Here is a 23,235-nt window from a genome sequence, read left to right on the forward strand (position 1 = left end):
GGCTAGTCTGTAAATGTAGATATTTTTGTGTAATTTTACTTTTTTTCACACTGCAACTAAGAGAAAAATTTACAATTTTCATTACTTATGGGTTATTATGATAGCATTTTACTGGTCTGACCCACTTTAGATTGAATTGACCTAAAACGATTTTAACATCCTTGGTAATATCTTCAGTATAATTTTTGCATTTCACAAATTCATCCCAGGGGCCGGATTGGAGCCTTTGGTGGGCTGGATTTGGTCCCTGGGCCGTATGTTTGACACCTGTGTATTAGATTATAAAGATATGAGCAGAATTTATTTACACCAATTGGGTGGGGTATTTATGTGACCACTAGAGGGAGTAGTGACTCGCTCTGTCGGTCTCCCATAGTAATGACCAAAGCATCAGAAAGTGACCAGATGGGATGAGAACCATGAAGAAACAACTTTTAAGACTCAAAGAGTGGAATTTTCAGTTGAAAACTAACTGAACTGTTTTTTTTTTCTTCTGAAAAACTGATACAAAAATATGAGTGGAAATTTTGAGTTTGATTCTGCCTTGGTTGGTGGATACTGCGGGGGAATTTGTGCGTTTGAATTTGTGTGTTTTCTGCATTAATTGTTGCAATACATGGTTTTGCTTTTGAAATTGGTTTGAATGTGTGATTTCTTTTCTTGCCACTTAATGTGCAGGGTGTTTGTTTAATTAGACTTCCATCCTTTGTGTGGGTTTGAGGTATAACAAACAAACAAACAAACAAACAAACAAACAAACAAACAAACAAACAAACAAAAACTAAATAACCAAAAACAAAAACCCAAGCATATACAAAAGACTGAATTAAACAGACTAACCGACTTAACATCTTAAATGCCAGGAGAGAGACCTGGCTGGCACCCCTTAAAAAACAAAATAATACAAAATAAACAAATTAAAGCTTCAAACCCAAACTGTCACAAAGTGATAAAATCTACAAGTTTTTGAGGCTGAAATGGCAGTGTTTCTTCTAGACAGGTGAGTTTGATTATGAGGCTTATAAAGGTATAAAGTTATTATATGATATTATCTTTGCTAAGTTGTCATTTGTTGATCCATCGTTCAGACTATAGTGTGACAGTTGTGACCTTATTTGTTCGATTCCAGACAGATTTTTAATGCAGCTATTGGCAACACAAACTGTACAGAAAACAGAAGTGATTTGTGACTTTCAAAATAACCAGGTCTGAGTTTTTCTGTGAACATTAGACAGGTCTCCTCACTGTCTAATTTTAAAACTCTTCTTAAAACCCACCTTTCTCTTCGTTTTTTTCATACCGCATAGGATGTTGATTTTATGTGCATGGATATTTTATCTGGGGTATTTGTTTATTTATGTATTAATTATGTTTCATTGTGTTTTTATCTTAGTATTTCATCTTTTTGTTATGTTTTATTGCATTTATTTTACTGTACAGTACTTTGGAAACCTTTGTGTTTGTTTAAATTTGTGCTTTATAAATAAAAATGGATTGGATTGGATACTTAGCAATGATTAGTTGGTGGTTTTGATCCTAAGTGTGTCCCCATTGTTGCGAGTTTGGAACATTAATACAACATATAACACCTTTCAGAAAACAGGATGAATGGGAGTGCTTTCCAGTAGTGTGCCTCCGCTGTGAAAGTTGATTTGCTATATACTAAAACTGAAAATTCTGTTGCTTCGTATTGGATTTTTTTTTCAGATTTATGGACAAACAGCTCATATGTGGAGAATGCAAGGCCAGGCAAACAGAACCATCCATTATACACCAACATACACTGCAGCAAAATAAATGATTTCTTCAATGTGTTCTGAATTATGGGCTGAAACTTCAAAACAGCTGCTAAATGACACTAGAAACTAAAACTGCTTAAGGTTGTAAATGATGTCACTTACACACAGCTTTAACTAATCCAAGACTGACTGAAACATGTCTAAACAAAAGACAGATGCATACTTTTGCCAACAGCTACGCCTAGATTCACAGAATTCAGAGGTAACCTGCGGTTCCTGTAGTGTGAGATATGGTATTAACCGTACAGCCTGGGTTTGAAAGCAGAGAATACATTTCCTGCAGAGCATTGTGTGGGAGAAATAATCAGCATGAATAAAATGTGTCTGTGTTTGACAGGGGTTTACTCACTCCATCATAGAAGCCGGTATGGAGCAGCAGTCCTGTATCGCAGTGAGTGGAGACGTAAGGTGAGCGGTGTACGATGCCTCCACCACCTGTTTGTTCCTGTTCACCACATCCAGGTAGCGGTTAAACTTCTCCCGAATCTTTTTGGCCAACTGCGAAGGAAACAAAGACATATTAACAAGGCGATGACTGTCCACGACATGACGTTAATCTAACTTCCTTATAGTTAGTGTTACCTAAGGGGATCATATTTTTAACAAACTGAGATGTAATAGTGCTGAAGCCAAAGCCTGCTTAACCCTTTCATGCATGAATTATAAGAACCATAATCAAGATTTTTTTTCCAGTGTTTTTATTCGTCTTTCAGCATGAAAAAAAAAGTGATTGAATTTTTTTATTAACTTATTTTTCAAGGAGTTACAAAAATGTCCAGTCAGCTGGACATCATGCATTTAATTAAGCAAAGAAATATGAATTTATTGATATACTGTGTGAGAACTATGAAATAAAAATGTTTTTAATGTTGCTAATCTGATGTTTTCTCACATTTTAACACACTCTAATACTGGAAATTACTCACTTCATGGAGATGATATGCAAAAAAAAACCAAAAACTAAAAAAAAAAAAAACCTGTTAATTACAGTCTAATATCAATTAGGAATTTTTTATTTTTATTTTTTTTTACATTCAAACGTGTTACTGCAGATCAGGTTTATCTACAACAGCAAAGTTACAGTAATGGTATGAATGTCAGTGTATGAGATGGTACATAAGAGTCCACTGTGTTGGCTCATATGGAACTAAAACAACAAAATCCCTGAAAATACAAGAGAGCGTTTGGACATTGTCGCGTTACTCTTCCTCTAACTCCATACTCAGCCATAGGTGATAGTATGGATCCAAGTTATTATTCCAAGAACGCCCGGTTTCCACGAGTCGCCGGACGGCCAGTTCCTTCACACTGCAGGTTCAAGTTTGAGGCCGGAGGACCTCCAGAGGAGGGGGTTTCCCCACTGCGTCTTTTCTGCGTCTTTTCCGCGAACAAGACCAAGTCTTCCCCTGGGGTTCACAAGATGGAGCCGCACGCGGTTCCACGTACTCCTGGTCCTGCTCTGAAAAATCGATCTCATCCACTATTAATCGATTACGCAAAATTAAAATGAGATCGATCTGAGATCGATTTAATCGATTTTTTTACCCAGCCCTACATATAACTGTTCAATCATTTCGATTTGGTGCTTAAAATGATTGGATGGTGTTTTTTCAGTTCTGTCCGTTCCACAGGTGACTAAATTTTTTTAAATTTTTGTGTCAGAGCATTTAATTAATTGGTTGTAATTGTGGTGTGAAGGGGATTTTAAACAATATAGTAAAAAATGCTCCAGGAAAACATCTTGCACCCCACCTTTAATCCATACCAAAAATAAGCTTTAACTAGTCTAGGGGATACACTCCAGTGAGATCCTTTTGATCCTTTTTGTGCACATGTAGAAGCAATGCTGCTCAAACACCATTCATGTGGTATGGACACCAATTAAAAAGGAGCAACAACAAACTTGAGGTTCTTTACAACAGTTGTTAGACATTATTAGGACACATCTGCAGAAACAGTTTGACCCTGGTGACACAGAACACCACAGACTCCCCACTACATTCTTCCTCAAATTCTCCTGCATTCATGTGTCTTTATACTCTCTTTTCCCACCCATCGACTCATTATAGCGAGCCATATGAGAATATAAGTAGAACTGAACAAAAAGATCTGTCTTCACCCAATTCAGATGAGTTTCTTTGCAGCTTACCTTGCCTCTAAACTACCTTTGTGCTTCGTTCTGAGTTCGTCTTTCAAGCTAAGCTCCGTTTTCTTCACAGACGGTTTAGAAAATAAACAGAAAATACCAAAATTTGCCTCGCTCGCAGATAAATTTCCATTTAACCCATAAAGCCCCAGTGTGACTTTTGTGAAAGTTCCCAAATAACTTCAACATTTCTTAAGTGATTTATCACCATATATTATAATATTATCCTCTATATTTAGCAATTTTTCAGTGAAAATCAAGTATTTTCCTATATTTAATTTACTGATCATGTACTTTAATCATCAAGATGAGATTACATTTGAGGATTATGACACCAAAAACAGGGAAAATTTCAGAAAAAAAAAAGTACTTTTTCAACAAATATATCATTAATTTAACATAAAACAAGTGCGTCCATTCACTGTCATTGATTCAACTCCATGGGTTTTACTGGTGAATCTATGTTGTAGAAGATGACGGTGTTTCCATGGTAACTAAGGAGCCTCTGAACATCTAAAGGGGTCATATCTGATGACCATGAAAAGTTAACAAACTGCATTTTACACCAATTATTTACATGTATTGACAGAATTAAAGGATCAACAAGTATTAAACAGTTTAGATCAGTAGATGATTTTTGGCTGTTTGGGTCTTTATGGGTTAATGCAACGCAAAACAGCAAAAATGGCAAATGCTAGTGCCTTTAGGTGGCCAGAAATGTAACTGTACAAACCTGTAACTACTGCAAAACCAATGTATTTTTCATACAAATAACACTTTTATATTAGGACAGATGTTTAATCTGTCTCTTCTGTATTCACACCATTAGCATCCATGCATACAATTATTGATATAAACACAGAAATAAAATAAAAAAAAAAAAATTAAGATTACCAACACTCAGGCTGCAGTAAGTGTGAAATCCATCACTGTTAAAATAATTAAAGGCTGAACAGAATGATGGATGTTTGAAGCTTTAGAGTAGTAACCTCACCCTTCATCATTTAGTAACAAAGTCCACATTAAAAACCACACGGGCAATCCAAATTAAAACCAAAGAAATATAGCACTGAAAACATTTATTAAACTAGATAAATAAAAGACTAATTGTCTCACAAGAATCTGGACATTTTAATTTCATTCTAGATGCACTAGATTCCACCACTTGCTTTTCGGTTGGTGAACCACGTACCAAACACAGCCCCCCTTTCCAGCACATGACCAGTTATTTGTCTTGGTCCTGAGAATTATTTTCCCTGCATTAATTGGAATGCATGAAAACCAGGAAGCAGGAAGGAGAAAATAGCATTTTTTACCCAAAAGCAGAGCAGCTCTTTCAATCAGTGTTTACAGGGGCCTTTAATAAATGCCCCAGCACATGCATATATTACACTTTGTCTATTTTTTTTTTCCACTATAAAGGTTCAGGTTCTGGTTGAGCACACACTTCACAGAGCTCATTCAAAACCAGGATTTCAGTCCCTTTGGGGAAATTAATAACCAGGACTGCAGCTGTCTCCAGGGGGACGTTAATAAACAGAGCACCAGCAGCTCTTCACAACAGGTTCCTGTTCTTGCTTTTTTGTTTGTTAAAAAAAAAAGAAAAAAACGCCATGAAAATATGTCAGGAGAGTAGTGAAGAACTCGTATCTATCACGTGTACGTAATCGGTTACAGATTATCCAGTAAATCTAAGATCTGTCGCATGTTTCTCATTGCATAATCAGCCTGCAGAAAAATGATGGCCTTGTAACGTTCACTGTTTTCAGTTTTCTTAAGGCGGCCATACACTGTGCGATTATTTCGATCGTTGCACGCAGCTCCATCTCAAACTGTGCGAATCAGTCGTACAGTCAGGCTCACGATTCCTGTTCTCACACTGTACGGACCGACGCTCGTATGCGATCTGACTGCTCACACTGTAGGACCATACACCACAGGATGCACGACACGTTTGAGTGTTGTATCCGGAAATACAACGTTAAAATACCAAGGAATCCGTAAAAGTGCATAGATGATTGTGTATTGGCGTGAGCCACGAAACGGTAGTGCTAAACAAAAACCAACAAGCTGCTTTGAAAATATGTGCCATTATCTGCCGGGAATCAAAAAAGAAGAAAAGACGGTGACGTGTTTGGTGCAGGAATTGGTTGGCCAGACGTGGACAGTATGGGCTGTCAATCCTACAGTGGGAACTAGAGGTAAGCTGCAAAAGCTAAACTGCACTAGGACAACAGCCAGCTACTGTTAGCTTGTACGCTACTGTACGCGTCTGTGTTCGCACATGCAGTGTGAGAATTTGAGGCCCATCGGTTCGTGACACTGCTTTGACAGTACGATACACTCACGAGGAGCGAGCAAGATTTCAAACAGCTCCGTTTTCCTTGCGAACACACGATTGCTTGTCATGAGGTGGTCGTGAGGTGCTAATTGCTTCTCTTTACCCCATGTACACTGCACGAAGCACGACACACGATTAGAGGCACATCGGGCCCGATCCCAGAAATAGTCGCACGAGTGAGAAATCGCCTCTAAACTCGTACAGTGTATGGCCGCCTTTACACTGTACGGACCGATGCTCGTACACGACCTGACTGCTCACACTGTAGGACCATACACCAGAGGACGCACGACACGTTCGAGTGTTGTATCTGGAAATACAAAGTTAAAATACCAAGGAATCCGGAAGTGCATAGACGATTGTGTATTGGCATGAGTCACAAAATGGTAGTGCTAAACAAAAACCAATGAGCCGCTTTGGCAATATGTGCCATTATCTGCGGGGAATCAAAAAAGAAGAAAGACGACGATGTGTTTGGTGCAGGAATTAGTTGTCCAGATGTGGACAGTATGGGCTGTCAATCCTACAGCGGGAACTAGAGGTAAGCTGCAACAGCTAAACTGCACTAGGCCAACAGCCAGCTACTGTTAGCTTGTACGCTACTGTACGCTTCTGTGTTCGCGCATGCACAGTGTGAGAATTTGAGGCACATCAGCTCGTGGCACTGCTTTGACAGTGTGATACCGTCACGAGGAGCGAGCAGGATTTCAAACAGCTTCGTTTTCCTTGCGAACACACGATTGCTGATCGTGAGGTGGTTGTGAGGTGCTAATCGCTTCTCCTTACCCCATGTACACTGCACGAAGCACGACACACGATTAGAGGCACATCTGGCCCCATCCCAGAAAGAGTCGCACAAGTGAGAAATCGTCTCTGAAATCGCACAGTGTATGGCCACCTTTACATTGGCTGAACAAGAGCCCCACCGATGTTCAAATAAAACATAAACAAATCAACACACACACCAAAAAAAAAAAAAAAAAAAAAAAAAAAAAAAAAAAAATCAAGAAAAAACAGTACCCATATATTCATACTCAAAGCCCTTCTTCAGTTTTATACCGTGTATAGACCATCACTTTAAACCTCTTTTTAAATTGGCTGATGTTTGAACATTCTTTGAGCTCCACCTTCAATCTGTTCCATAGTTTAACTCCACAAATTGTAGATTGCTGATGCAGGTGGATTCTATTTCAGTTAAATCACAAGGACAGAGAAGATTCAAAACTCTATTTAACTTAAAGGGGTCATATTTTGCTAAAACCACTTTTATTAGTCTTTGGTTCATTTATTTGTGTATTTGGACCCTAATAGTTCATAAAGTTTGAATTTGAACCCTCCAGGTGCTGCAAAGCTATCTTTATATTCATTTTGGCAAAAATTGAGAGGATTTCTACATCCTGTTTTAACTCCTGCTTAGTTTGTTACGTCTATAACTAGTTACGTCATGACATTTGCAGATATAAGGTCAAGACTTCCGACGAACATTTCTCCAAGTACGACGTAATTGTTTGTCAGCAGCAGCGGTTGTAGTAAAAACTGAAAATATGTCCAAACTTCGAGACGATTACCTAAAATGTTCAGTTGTGGCTTAAATGGCTCATGTACATTTAAAGGGCCAGCGCTCAAAATGACCTTTCTGGTGTCATTACTCAGAAATAGGGTTGAAGATGGACCTGTGGAGTTCAATTAATGAAGAATTCAGACCCAAGCAGAGCATTTCATTTTTGAGATCTATTGACTAAAAATAAGTTCTTATATCTCTCTCTATAATCACTCTTTAGGTGATTATGTCTTATTTTAAGTGTGATGAGATATTTTAACTGGAAATAAGAAAAATACACTTGGTAAGATTTGATTTTTTCCAGTGTAGGGTTGAAGATGGACCTGTGGGGTTTCATTAATGAAGAATTCAGACCCAAGCAGAGCATTTACAGTCTATGTAGACCACAGGCAAATGTTTTAAAATGCATAATTTCATTTAAAAAAGCAAAATATCACTCCTTTAAATTTATTCAACAGCACCTTTTTATGCAGGATCTGTAAAAATAAAGAAACTATAAATGGTGCAGTGGCCACAAATCCACAACTTTCTGTAGGTAATGGAAGTTACTGACACAGTCTTGTTTGGTAGAGGAAAAAAAAAAAAAATCTTATTTCTACAGTAACTGGACTTCCTTTGTTCATATCCCATAATTACCGGAGCCTGCAAAGGAGCCGCGACTCGAGCCAAGAACAGGGAAATGTAGCACGACCCACTGACCGCCTGTACACCTAATCAGCCGGCCACTATTCCTATTAGGGCTTTAACAGAGGCCTGAGGCACAACCCACAATTACTTCTACACCACCACAAAGAACACACACACACACGCACACACACACTAAAACATGTGCACACTCACACAGGGGCATAAAGTGAAACACACCGTACGTTCAACCCCTCACACAGCACTGTCCATGCATAGCAGTACGGCAATTAGCTGCAGCGGACTTTGTATTAAAAAGGGAAAATGGGCCTGTGCTCAGCTCAGGAGTGTTTCCATAGCTGTGGGGAGGGAGTGCCCGAGGGAGCGAGGAAAGGAGAAAGTACGACTTGACTTTTAACAGAGTGACTTCAGAGAAACCAGAAACTTGTAGCCTTGCAAGTTAAAGCTTATGTTACAGTCTGCCACGGTGCAGCCAAAGCCGGCCCGTCCAACCTGCGATCTGCACATTAACCACACTCTCCAAAAACACACCGCTCGCTCCCCCTTTTGCCGCCTGCAGCCAAAGTGCAGGGTTTGCAGCACCCAGAGTGAAGGCTGGTGAGTGCAGCGGCTAGAACCTGAAGCCTCGTGTTGGGAGTTTTTGAGGTTTGAGACATTCCAGCCGGCCGCAACCACAGCTGCTGGCATTCGTTACTATGGTGTAATAACCAAGTCTGGCTTTGGAGATGAGGGTTGAGGTTAATAGGGACAAGTATAAGAGGGACACAGACTGAGCTCTGCAGACATGTCTGATTTCCCCTGGAAGAACAAATTATTGAATCAGTGCGTCTTGGACGGAGTAGTAGACATAATGCTTCCAATGATGGAAGATTTGTTGAACCTTCACAGAGCTGACTATGATCATGATTAAAAAAAAAAAAAAAAAACGGCTCCTGCTACTAAAGGTAATTTATGTTACTGCTATGCTTTGTTTATTTGTTTGTTTATTTATTTAGAATATTGCATTAAAATCAAACAACAAAAGAATTATATAAAAAGAAAGTAAACCATTTGAAAAAGAGCAGGATGAAGTTTAACTTATAATCTCCCGCCCCCTTACCCCATCCTTCCCCTATTCTAAATTTTTATGTCAGATTCCATAAGGAACTCAAAAATCCTCGCATATGAAACTAAATTCTGACTATGCACAAAACACAAAATTGCAGTATATATCAAGGATACACTGTCCGTTTTGCAGCAGCATTTCACATTAAAGGTTTGGGAGACTTTCGTGACCAATTTTTCATCAAATCTGTCAAACCTCAGTCATATCCTCAGTATCATGAATCTGTAAGTCTTTCTGTCATTACTCACCTGAATCTCTTGCATTACAGTAAAAAGAAAGTAAACCATTTGAAAAAGAGCAGGATGAAATTTAACTTATAATCTCCCGCCCCCTTACCCCATCCTTCCCCTATTCTAAATTCTAATGTCAGATTCCATAAGGAACTCAAAAATCCTCGCATATGAATGCGTAAACATAAACATATGAAACTAAATTCTGACTATGCACAAAACACAAAATTGCTGTATATATCAAGGATACACTGTCCATTTTGCAACAGCATTTCACATTAAAGGTGTGGGAGACTTTCGTGACCAATTTTTCATCAAATCTGTCAAACCTCAGTCATATCCTCAGTATCATGAATCTGTAAGTCTTTCTGTCATTACTCACCTGAATCTCTTGCATTACAGTAAACAATTTCTTAGTGCCATCCACCATAAACAAACTATGTAATTACAAACAGAGCCAGGAGGTAACTTGGGCATCTTCGGAATTTTGTCGTTACATGCATTGTGGGAAACGGAGGCTCGTGCCACCACCTGACAGCAGCAGCTGGAACAGACACGACGCAGAAACAGCAGGAGCTCCCTTCCCTCTGTGCATATTCCTCCAGCCGTTTCCGTGTTTCAGACGTTTCCACATCGTGTTTGATTCATCCATATAATATCATATGGTTGCGCTGCCACTGCAGGCAGCTGCATGAACCTCTCTTTCCCACAATGCCTGTCGCGACAAAGTTCCAAAGATGCCCGAGTTACCTCCTGGCTCTGTTTGTAAACACATGGTTTGTTTATGGTGGATGGCACTAAGAAACTGTTCACCGTAATGCAAGAGATTCAGGTGAGTCATCACAGAAAGACTTACAGATTCATTATACTGAGGCTATGACGGAGGTTTGACAGATTTGATGAAAAATTGGTCACGAAAGTCTCCCACACCTTTAAACTAAACTCTGTCCTTTTCATAGCCGTAATATACATAGTCAAATCAGATACTATACCACAATGAATATATTATCAGAATACAGGTGATGATGAAGATAATAAGATGAAAATGATGAAAACGATAAGAAAGAAGAAGATGATTAAGAAGATAAAGAAGAAGATGAAAATGAAGATGAAGAGGATAAAAATGAAGGTGACTGTAAGTGAAGATGATGAGGGTGAAGATGAAGGTGACGATACTTTAACCTACACTCTGTGTTAAATACTATAGTTATACTGAGAAATGGGTGATTTATCATGAATATCTTCTTAGGAGAAAAGTTTTGACAACACTTATTTATTTTGAAATGACATGATTATTACAATCGGTCTGCAAATGAAAATCCAAAGGCACATCTAAGATTGTGAGACCATCCAGCCCTAAATTAAAGCAAAAACAATAAATGCATCAATCAGTCACCAGAAGACTAACATACAAGTGTTTGGATCTGTAGCTTCATGTGTCTTTACCTGATGATACAATCACATGCACATCTTAAGGCTTTGGAATTTTTTCAAAACATCACTGGAAATCTAAGACCAGGGTTCGTATACATTGTTCAAGGTCAAATTCAAGCACTTTTAAGAGTAATTTTAAAATTTTTCCAGCACAGCACCTTATCACTGGGGTCAAATTCATATCTTCAGGAATACATATACTTGTGATTTTTTTTTCCACTTTTTTTTTTTTTGGTTGTAATTATCTTTTTATTTGGAAAGGCAAATGTCCATCACATACATTAATTACAGCCTTAATCATTCAAGAAAATAAAAAAGGATGAATGTAGAAAGTTTCAGTGATTATACCCATACTGCCCTTCCAGAATTTCCTTTTACAGACCACTAATTTTCGGTTAAAGCAATAACACAACAAAATAGAACACGGGAGCGCACCACCTCATACAATCACATCACCACATAAAAGGGGATAGGTTCACACAAAGTAATATTTTGCACTTTTAATCATAATGATGTAGATTGCGTTATGCTATAAACATCTCAATTTATGTTTCATAAGAGCAAAAAAGTTCAGGAATTAAAAAAGAACACAAATTTTATTAAAAAAAAAAAAAGCGAAGCCACTTAGCGTTCTTCAGACACACTCGCACCAAGTCAAAGATTAAGATAAAAATGTACCTGGAGATGACCTGAGAACACCTGGGAATTTACTTTTTTGACAGAAAGGTTTATTTTTCCAACATGTATCACCTCTCTGTGAGTAGCTTTGGCTTTCCATCTAACCTGACAGACATAAAATATAAAAAATAAATAGATAAATCACATCACAGAGTTAGAATTTCAAGCACTTAAACTAAAATTTAAGCACTTTTCAAGGGTGTCAAGCACTAGTACGAACCCTGTAAGACATTACCATTAATACAGTGATCAGCAATCACCTCAAAAATAGACATTCTTATTATCATTGTAAAAATATATGGTGACAGATTGAACATGTTAGTTTTTGTTGATGCCCTTTTCTTTCCATTTCTTAAATGTCATGTTGTGAAGGCTGCATCTACCTGAGCTGTGACTGACAGTCTCATACATATATGCTGACAGAGAGGCTGTAAATGTCACTCACTCTATGGGTAATGTCATATAATCTTAAATAATTCCATCCTTGGCTCTTTCTTACTTTTGTTGGTATGAGTTTGTCATTGTTTACCATGTTGGTAGGGCTGCACGATTATCGGCAAAATGATAATCACGATTATTTTGATGAATATTGTAATCACGATTATTCATCATGTCAGGGAAAACATCTGCATTTTTATTGCACTACGTTTAAACAAACCATATGTGAACAGTTTTCAGCGCATAATGAAACTTTAAATAGGAATAAATGATAAATAATTCAACAAAGTAAAATTTACCCAAGGATTTAAAATTTACTAAGGGCTAACTGAATAAATATGCTGTCATTATGTTGGGAAATAACTGCACGAGAGGATTACATATTTCCACCGCTGCAGGGTGTGTTCGCTTGTTATTTAGGCAGCTTAATGTAGCCTTAACCATGCGTTCATCCCCTGGTGGTTGGCTGACGATTGGTTGAGAAAGTGCTTGATTAGATATGCAAAAGTTGATTAATTGTGCAGCCTTACATGTTGGTATGTGTCACTTCCATTATCATTGTTACATTATTAAGACTCCAAACAGATGTTACTATATCATTAAGGAAGCAAAAGTAATGTGTTATGTTGTATAAATGTGAGATGGGGGTGAGATTTAATAAGTTTTCTTCTTCCCACTCCTTTTTGAGCAATACATATTGAATTTATTTTCTTATTACTAGTGTACATGGAAATTGCGATTTTGTCTTGATCACCTTTATTTATTAATGTATTTACTCTGATATTAGTTCCTTGTACACAAGAGATGTTTGATTTTTTCTTCTGCTCGAAACAAATAAATGAATGAAGGAAAAAATTTTGATGCTTATCGATTTAACCATTCACTTCAGACTGTGACATACCCTTGATTTGCGATATTCAAAGCAAATGTTAAAATATATTGTATGATAAGTTATGCAGACTATCATTTAGATAGTTACTGTATCGTATGTAATATACATCAGTTTTCCTTATCTGTTTTCTATCTGTTATTTGCATTATTAGGACTCTACACAGATGTTATTATATCATTAAGGAAGAAAAAGTAATATGTTATATTGTATAAATGTGACATGGGGGTGGGGTTTAATAAGTTTTCTTCTTCCCACTCCTTTTTGAGCAGTACATATTGAATTTATTTTGTTACTACTAGTGTACATGGAAATTGCGATTTTGTCTTGATCACCTTTGTTTATCAATGTAGTTGCTCTGATATTAGTTCCTTGTACAAAAGAGATGTTTGATTTTTTCTTCCGCTTGAAAACAAATAAATGACTGAATGAAAAACTCTTGATGCTTATGGATTTAACCATTCACTTCAGACTGTAGTCATTGACCCTCTAATTGCGCAAATATAACTTGCACGTAAAAATTTGCCTAATGGAAAAAACAACAAACAACGATAAAACAATTTCACGAAAAGTCTAATTTTTTGATTAAAAGTTTTGGCAAGAGGTGGTTTTTTGGGTGTAGCGCAAATGGTATATCACACAAAACTGCACTGGAAAGACCTTTTTTTCGCAACTAGAATCAGGTGAATTAAAAAGCCGGATGATGACAGACATTACAACAAGCGAAGAAGGAGAAGAAACATGTCACAGTATGTGTGGACACACCAGGAAACCCAATCATTTTTTAAATTTAGTATGAGATAGAGGGCTAATATATAATAATAATGACTATATCTGTAAATCAACACCATATTTACATTCGTCGCCATGTTTATGGAATGACTTCTCATGTCATCTCGCGATGATAAATAAACAAATCATCGCATTTGTGATTTAATGGAAAAAACAACATTACGCACTTCTGTTTTTTTGACATTTAGTAAATATCGGTAAAGTTTTGCGCAGATGTCCAATGGAAAAGCGACTCCTGACACACCCTTGATTTGCAATATTCAAAGCAAATGTTAATGAACAAAGCAGGCATAGTATGCTCCAAAATAACCAGAGACAGAGAGAGGGATGGCCCACATCATTAGAAGACAGGGACAGATGCCTGGCTGTCTGTCTGAATAATGAATTTCCAGAAGAGAAGCTCATCTCTAAAGCCATCGTATCCTTACACTCTGTGCAGCCACTACACCAGCCCTCTCCTCCCTCTACGAGACCCGGTCCTAATTGAGCCTACGTTGGCTCGGGGACGCTGCCCCTCTGCCCAGAGAGAACACACAGGCCAGGCCAACTATGCCAGGGCTGTCATCTGAATTAATTTACTGCCTGCTGAGAATAGTTATAAGTAACATGTATGGGCGCTTTATGAGCCGGGCCATGGAAATAAAACAGTGAAATCATTCCCACAAAGGAGACAAAAATGAGGGAAGTCGGCACTGCTCTATGAACCGAAAAGTCCCTAAATCAAATTTGTAGCATACACACACACACACTTGCGCTGACGCAGATGGATACACTATGGCACATGTAGAATCACAGTCTCCAGAGAAATGCAAACAAACATCAACTTGTCTGTTCTTGCTGGTGGCTGTTTACCAGTCTGGTGTTTGCTGTCACTCCTCCAAGATGCCTGATGCACGGCTACAAACACACATATATATACATACACACATACATACATATATATATATATATATATATATATATATATATATATATATATATATATATATATATATATATATATATATATATATATATATATATATATATACACACACATACACACCATGTTTGACTTGTTTGGATACACTGGACTCTAGAATTTGTGTATTTTTTCTCCCCAATCTACAACTAAAATGGCAGAAATAAAGTATCACTAGTGGATTCAGGGTCATTATAAAGTCTCCTATTTCTGTGCTTTTCCAAAAAAGATGCCATTCTCTCCCCGAAGCCTTCTTATTCCGACTGCAGCTCTGTGCTTTTATTGTGAGCACAGAGAGAAAGAGAGAGAGAGAGAGAGAGAGAGAGCACAGGCGAGTAGAAAAACAGACCGAGAACTTCAAAGCCAATGAGACAGCAGCCGTAGAATTTTAATAAACCCCCTTTTTTCCTCTGATGGCTAGTGTGAGTATGCGTGCGTATTCATCGCTGCTAAATTGAACACTACACAATACCGCAAACAGACATCATCCATGGCGTACGCATGCACAAACAGGCAGGTACACGCGTGTGCGCACACATCAACACAGAGAAAGAAAAGGAGACGCTTTTGTTACTCACCTGCTGCACTTCTGTCTCTCCGTTTGATGTCTTCTCGGTGTACACAAACGAGTTGAAAATCCTCTGTAGGGAGACAGGGAGGGAATAAAGCAAAGACAGTGAGGTTAGGTTAGGAGGAATACTCAAGTTTGGATCCAAAATCTGAAAAAAAAAAACCAAAAAAAAAAAACCATCACCTGAGGACTAGTTCTGGCACACTTGCATAAAGGGATAGATTTTGGTTTCAGGTGTTTTTTAGCAGAGAATGGTTTTAATAACATGCCCATCAACAGGCAATCTTTGAATTTGTAGAATAATGAAAAGACACTGAATACAAAAGTACGGCGCCTAAGGGGATATACAACCTGCTGAATTCTAAAACTCTTCAACCATTCACATCTTTTTAAGTATGGGTGCTGTGGCTGCCCTTCTTTACAAGTCAATGAAGGCTGCATGTTGTTCATTCTAATTAAACCAAGGAGTTACTGAAGTTACAACCAGAGCTGGGGAAGAAATCTAAGCCAAGAAAAAAAACAAAAAAATCAGCTTTGATCATTTTTGTACAAACACTTCTTGATACTTCTGTAACTCTATCCAGTAACCACAAGCATAACTTGTTCTTTATTTACTTTATTTATTTTCCAAAGTAGGATCATCTCTTAACTACCATAAAAGATATTAAATACTGACAATACATCGTCATTGTCCGTGCCACTAAATATCATGTCCACATTAAATCCCATAAAGACAAAATGCCCCCAGTATCTAAATAATACAAATCAGAGCCATGTTCAACTCCATATTATTATGCATTAAACGTTCAAGCTGGCATTGAACACACCTCATTGGAGCTCGTACATTTACAACAGCTGTAGAATACATTTATTTTTTACATTGTGTATTGCTAACAGCGGTCTGCAGTAACATTAGCACCATACTACTTACTTCTGTAACCTAACAAAACACTTAAAGGGGTTATATGTAGAATTTCTACTGTCAAATGTTAGAAGTAGAGAATCAGTAACTCTGAAGTTCTGCCAACAAACACACGTCTCCACTCAGTGTGCGTACTGAATCACTGTTACTCATCTGTTTTGTAGTCAGCATTAGAGATGTCCCAATCCAATCTAAAGATCGGTTATTGCAGCGTTTTTCAACCTTGGAGTCGGGACCCCACGTGGGGTTGCCTGGAATTCAAATGGAGTTGCCTGAGATTTCTAGTAATTGACAAAAGTAAAAAAAAACAACAACTTACAAATAAAAATCTATGGTGAGTTGAGAGAGACAATCCCAATCCATAAAAGAAATGACAAACGCTGAAGCTGAAACCGAAGCACTGTGGTTCTGTTTATCTGTCAAATGTTCATTGTGGTCAGTTTCAGATGCTGCAGCTCTTTCATGATTCATAGTTTGAGTTCTTGTTTGTTCAGTATTAATTGTCAGCCTTGTAAATCCAAGCTGGACTGACTGTACATATCCTGACCAAGGAAAATAAAATTCTTACTTTGTGCAGTAATCTACACCTGGCTTTTCTGCCTCCATCCAGAATAATATACATCATATAGACTAAATGTCATCTAAAATTAACGTTTATTTGCAACATAGTATAGCAAACTATTACATCATCAAAAACAAATTAATTTTAGCAACAAAAAAAAAAAAAAAAGCTCCCATTTTGAATGTCTGGGGTCACCAGAAATTTGTGATGTTAAAATGGGATGACGAGCCAAAAAAGGTTGGGAACCACTGGGTTATCAGCTGCCGATCTGGCATTTTTTAGAAGATCGGATCAGATTTAGTCGCAAGATCAGGCCAATCTGGGCCCGGTTCTGAAGGGAAGGAGGGGGGACACACGTCCTATCCCCTCAAATGAAAGTTTCCAAAGTAAGGGATAAGAAAAATGAGCTGCACAACAGCAGGAGGCTTAGAGGAATTAGTAAAGCGTCTCTAAGTTTCAATTTCACTTTATGGTCTGCTCGTACTCATTATGAGGTAAATACAGTAGTGATGCGTGAATCGTTTTTGTTTTTTTTTTTTCCAACCCGCGGGGCTTTTGTGGAATTATTTGACTCGATTCATCCCACCCCGCAAATAAACTGACATTCTTTTGACCCATCCCACCCTGACCCACAAGTAACCTGCTGATCCGCGCCTCACTAATGTACGGCACAGAACGCACCTCCATATAATCCCTGGACGGACCTGTCCATAAATGTGTCACAGCCATGACAAACATATGGCCTGCGGACCAAAACCGACCCACCAAAGGTTCTAATTTGTCCCACAGTATGAATTTGGAAAGTGCAAAAATTATACTAACATTATTATGAGTAAACGGTGTCATACTTTTTTTAGTTCAGGTTCCACATTAAGCCCAATTGTGATCTCAAGTAAAATAATAGCATAATAACCTATAAAGAATGACTCATGAATCAAAATTTCATTGTAGAAAGTCAGTATTAGATCGGCAAAACTAATCCTAAAAAAAAAAATCAGATCGGAAGCAAAAAAAAAATCGAGATTGGGACATCACTAGTCAGCATACAGATACGTTAAAAAGCAAACAAGACAGCTCCTTTATACAAAAACAGACGTGATTTGTGGTTTTACTGTGGCTGTTGTCTGTCTAAAAACAGAGCTATAATGTAAACTATCAGCACACGCACTATTATTACCATCTGACAAAATAAACAGTTATGAGTTTTAGTTTGTAGAAGAAATCTTGATAACATAATACAGATGTGTGTAAACAATGAGCTTTATACTTCATTCAGTGTGTGATACAGTCTGTGGATACATATAAGCAGTGATTTGTTGGTGGTTTTGGTCGTCATAGGTGTGTTCTGGTACCAGACTTCCCCCTGCTGTGCAGAGTTTGGAATATCAACACTACATTTAACCCCTCTCACATAAACACACATATAGGAGACAACATAAATTTGTGCTTATATTTAGGATGAGATGAAAGACTTTCACATACATATCATAACAGGTAACAGATGCCTTCAATATTTAACAGAACCACTATATACAGTAGTGCTTGGCCCCTCCCACTTCACCAAGTTCTTTGGCAGAGGATGAAGCCGTTTCTAACCAGTTCCACATTACTACATTCATGCATGCCCTTTAAATCATAGGGTTTCAGGACTAAAGTGACACTTCAACATTTTATCACTCACTTGTTCACCTTGAGCAACATTACGTTTTTGATTTACATGTATCTGTGAGGTTTTTCAGTGCTTCGGCTCATCTATAAAAGGTGAGTTTAGGGATTAGAGCCAATTAATTATTCTGTGGTTAAAAGAAATCTCCCTACTATTCACCATAGTAGTAAACTACATAAAGATTAACTACAGTTCAATTCCATTCAAGTGTTAAACCACCAAGGTCTGGATATTGTATATTTTGGCCCTGGCATAGCATACCAGTCATGACACATTTATTAGAAGATTTACTGACATCAAGTTACACCTGGCTTTTCCCGTTCTCCAAGTCTAAAGGCGGTGTAAAAGATCATTTAAATTAGTGATGGTTTATAATCATAGAATAATAAATCATGATGTGATATAAACCCAATGACAAGGAATTGAAAACAGCTGATTAGCAGAACTAAACTGTTCTAACCATATGAACCATTTAAATATAGTATGAAAATATGGCAAAGATTGGGTCTGATGAGTTTCTGTTCAGATGGGTGCATCTGGAATAGGGCTGCACGATATTGGAAAAAAACTGACATTGCAATTTTTTTTAATCCTGCGATATATATTGCGATATGAAAAAACACTCAGGAGGATATAATAGCTGTGTGGTGCCGACAGAAATGGTCAAACAAATTAGTTGTGTTCCCTCTCGTTGTGGCAACAGGGACAAGGGACTATAGACACAGAACACGTGTTTCAATATCATCCTTCTTGTAACTGAAATAATTCCAGATAACCGACGTTGCTTTTCTTTTTGGCACCAAGTCTTTGTTTACGGTGATTTTCTCTTGTTCGTTGCTCCTTTTTCAATGTTGTTACCAGCGACTCACTCCAAACAAGGGATGTAAACAATTAATCGACTAACAATTAATTGTCGATAAGAATTTGCACCATTAAATTATTAATTGTCGGTTAATTGCCCTTGTCCACCTGTCCACACCTGTCCGAAGGCTGACGGTTTGTCTGTGCTGCGACGCCGCGGCTGGGATAGCCGGTTATTGAACCGGATCATGGTGTTGATGAGTTAGAATGTCTTTATGGACATGGAGCCAAACACAGACAGGCCCGTCTGTTTGTGGGAGTGGTGCACCCCCACCTAAATACACGCACAAATGTGGGGTTGGTATTGGAGCGTTTTCCCTGGAGGTTGGTGTAGTCCACGGTAAGTGAGACAGAAGGTGAAAACATCCTCCAGGCTCCTGATTCGGGCCACAGGTATGTAATGAATTTGCGAAGCTTCAGGAGGTGGGGAAAAGATAAATGAGCAAAAAGTTTCACTTTCACTTCTGCGGGGGCACGAACTGCACCGCTCCGTACCTTCATAGTATTAGAAGTAGGACAGAAAGTGACGCACGCACGTGCAGTTACCAAGCAACACGCACACATCCCCTGGCATGCATGCTGCGCGGTGGACGGACGTTTCGGACACGGACGTTTCAGCCTAGGATGTTTTGGCCTTTTGAGGGTTAGGGTTAGGGTTAGGGACTGCAAAAGTGCAGTCCGAAACATCCTAGTCCGGAACGTCCTAGGCCGAAACGTCCAAGTCCGAAACGTCCTACATTCATGCTGCGCATGTGCGAGTACCCCCCTCCCCCAGACGAAATGCACACGCGTGCACCCTCCCACCAACCGACGAAATGCACGCGCGTATACCCCCCCCATAACACAGCGCCACATCAACAGATGAATTCCACTGGAAACACTGACTGTATCCAATAGTTCAATACACCAATCATTAAGTAATATGACATGTTTTTTTTCATGAAGTGTATAAATAATATGTAGCTTTTATTCTTATAGACTGTATTGAAAAAGAAATTCAGGTTCTCAGGAAAATTGCCGCTTATCAATTAATCGTTAATCAATCGATAAGGGCAACCAACTAACAATTAATGAATTAATCGATAATTTGCATCCCTACTCCAAACTGATTAAGAACAAGAAAAGCAGTCTGACAGAGCGCAGACTTCCGCCAAGACAGACCCCCCCCCCGATCACCACCAAAATTTAATAATTTCTTCCTTGTGTCAATATCAACATTTCATGGAAACTTCATGAAAATCCATCCATAAACTTTTGGAGTTATCTTGCTAACAAACAAACAAACACGCAGGCACACAAAGCAAAGTGATCACAATACCTCCTGGCGGAGGTAATGATTGTCATTGGTGGATCGCTGTGTGCAGTGTGTGTCAGGTACCCTTGAAATTAGATGAGAACACGTTGCCTCCTACATTGCAGGACCTGTGATGTGACTATTGTGCACATGCACATCGCGATGACGATGTTCACACGATATATTGTGCAGCTCTAATCTGGAACAGTTTTTATAACTGATCCAGAGAGCATAATTAACTTGATTATCCTACAAAACTACAAACCAACAGACACACAAGCGTGTCATTTGCATCAGTTTTACGGCAGGACAATTCATCATCTGTCTACGAGTCTGTCTGTCCAAGGTTCCGCACTAACACATAATGTAGGTTTTTATGAGTCAAAAATCACAAAAGTGATGTTAAATTTCCCCGTTCACCATCCAGACTCAAACGTTTTAATAGCCCCTGCTTTATATTGTTAAGTGAAAGGAAGCAGAGCAGTACATTAAGGCATGGAGAAAATGAGTCCTGGTGTGACCTCAGCCTTAACACACACCCAGAGTCACAGAAAAAACATGTTAAAAGCTGTGTTAATATGGACCTGCTCCCACACACACACACACACACACACACATATACACACTAATGGTCTCCAGGGTGCTATCAGATTAATATTCCCCCACTTTTCTCTTGGTTACGCACTCACAGAAACCTAAAAACACAGCCGTACTATGAGGCAGCTGCAAACAGACTAAAACTAATGTTTGCGTTCAGGCAGCAGGTAGGCAGGTGTTTCACTGTGAGCTGTCCCACTGCACACAAAGCCTTAAATTGCCTGGTTCCACACCGCAATCATTTCCTGCTACCTGTCCACACCTTTTGTTAGACACATTCCAGAGGGCACCAATTACCCAGAATGCACCACATCCAACTAACCTGGAGCTGATTCACTGTAAACTGTAAACCTAAGCTGCACCTTCCAACCTCTCAACAGACCTTTACAAAGCATAAAAAAACACAGCAATATTTCACTGCTTTTGCACAGTCAACAGGTGAAATAAAGCAGTTTGGACATGAAAAGAATGACAGAATCTGACTTACTGTAAAAAAAAACAACACTTTTTTCCCAGAAATATGCATAAAGACAGAAATATAATGCCAAGTTATGATTAAGTTAGGGGTGTGCGATATGACAATATTAGATTGTGAAGGATTAGAATGTAACAACGATCCGACAAAGCAGAGAGATCGTGAAATCGTCTATAATGTGATGTAGTCAGAGCCATAAAGCTTATCCACGCCTTTGTCTCCTCAACTCTCGACTACTGTAACACCCTTCTTTATGGGACCCCCAAGAAACAGCTACAAAAACTCCAGTCCATCCAAAATGGACCCATAAACTAGAACACATCACTCCTGTTCTCCATAACCTCCACTGGCTACCAATCCCCTTCAGAATTAATTGTAAGACCGCCCTCATCACCTTCATTTGCATCCATAGAAACGCCCCCAACTACCTCAAGGACCTCCTCACCCCTCACACTTCCACCCGTAGTCTCTGGTCCCACAGCACCAATCTCTTCCTCCCCCCAAGGACTAAATTTCGGACCATGGGTGACCAGACCTTCTCCTCTGCCGGCCCCCGTATCTGGAACTCCCTCCCTGACCACCTCAGAGCTCCTCAGTCACTGGACTCCATCACAAAGGGGCTACAAACATTCCTGTTTAGACGGACTTTTTATGGCCCACCATGATGCTTTGTTTTATTTGCTTAGTCTTTTATTCCTGATACAGTATTTTATTTTTTTATTGGACTGTCTTCTCTCCGTAGCATTTTGAGATTCTGCTGAATGAAAAGTGCTTTATAAATGCAATTTATCATTATTATTATTATTATTATTATTATTATTATTATTGAGTATTCAACGGCATTGGGTGTAGTTATACGCTGACGCACAAATGAATCACGTCGGTTCACGTCCATGTTACATGGATTTCACGTTGTGTAGCGGGAGTCATGGCCAACAGCGAAACAGAAAAGTTACTTCCTAAAAAGAACTCCAGTTCCATTGTATTGAATTGGTTTGGCTTGTCCCCAAATGACAAAGTGCAAACAACAGTAATTTGCAAAATTTCTACAGGTACTGTTCACATGCCCAATGGCAACACTACAAACCTGTTCAATCACCTGGCAACGGGATATCATGACTCGCGTAAATATACACGCCACTTTTAATTGGCGTGTTATCTGTACTAGAGCTACACAATATATCGTTTGAGCATCGACATCATGATGTACATGTGCGCTATAGTCACATTGCAAGCCCTGCAATGTAGGAGGCAAATGAACTCAACAT

The 23,235-nt window shown here is 38.6% G+C and overlaps 1 protein-coding gene across 1 annotated transcript in view; it reads right to left on the reverse strand.

Moving 5' to 3' along the window:
• The window catches only part of cachd1 (cache domain containing 1), a 198,844-nt gene that overhangs the window by 109,590 nt on the left and 66,019 nt on the right, over positions 1-23,235 (reverse strand). The window contains exons 2-3 of the mRNA XM_030133018.1: positions 15,598-15,660; positions 2,149-2,297 (exon numbers count right to left, since the gene is read on the reverse strand). Of these exons, the coding sequence (XP_029988878.1) occupies positions 2,149-2,297; positions 15,598-15,660 (212 nt within the window). The remainder of the gene's footprint in view (positions 1-2,148; positions 2,298-15,597; positions 15,661-23,235) is intronic.

This window comes from Sphaeramia orbicularis, chromosome 4, assembly GCF_902148855.1.
Source record: "Sphaeramia orbicularis chromosome 4, fSphaOr1.1, whole genome shotgun sequence".
NCBI lineage: Eukaryota > Metazoa > Chordata > Actinopteri > Kurtiformes > Apogonidae > Sphaeramia > Sphaeramia orbicularis.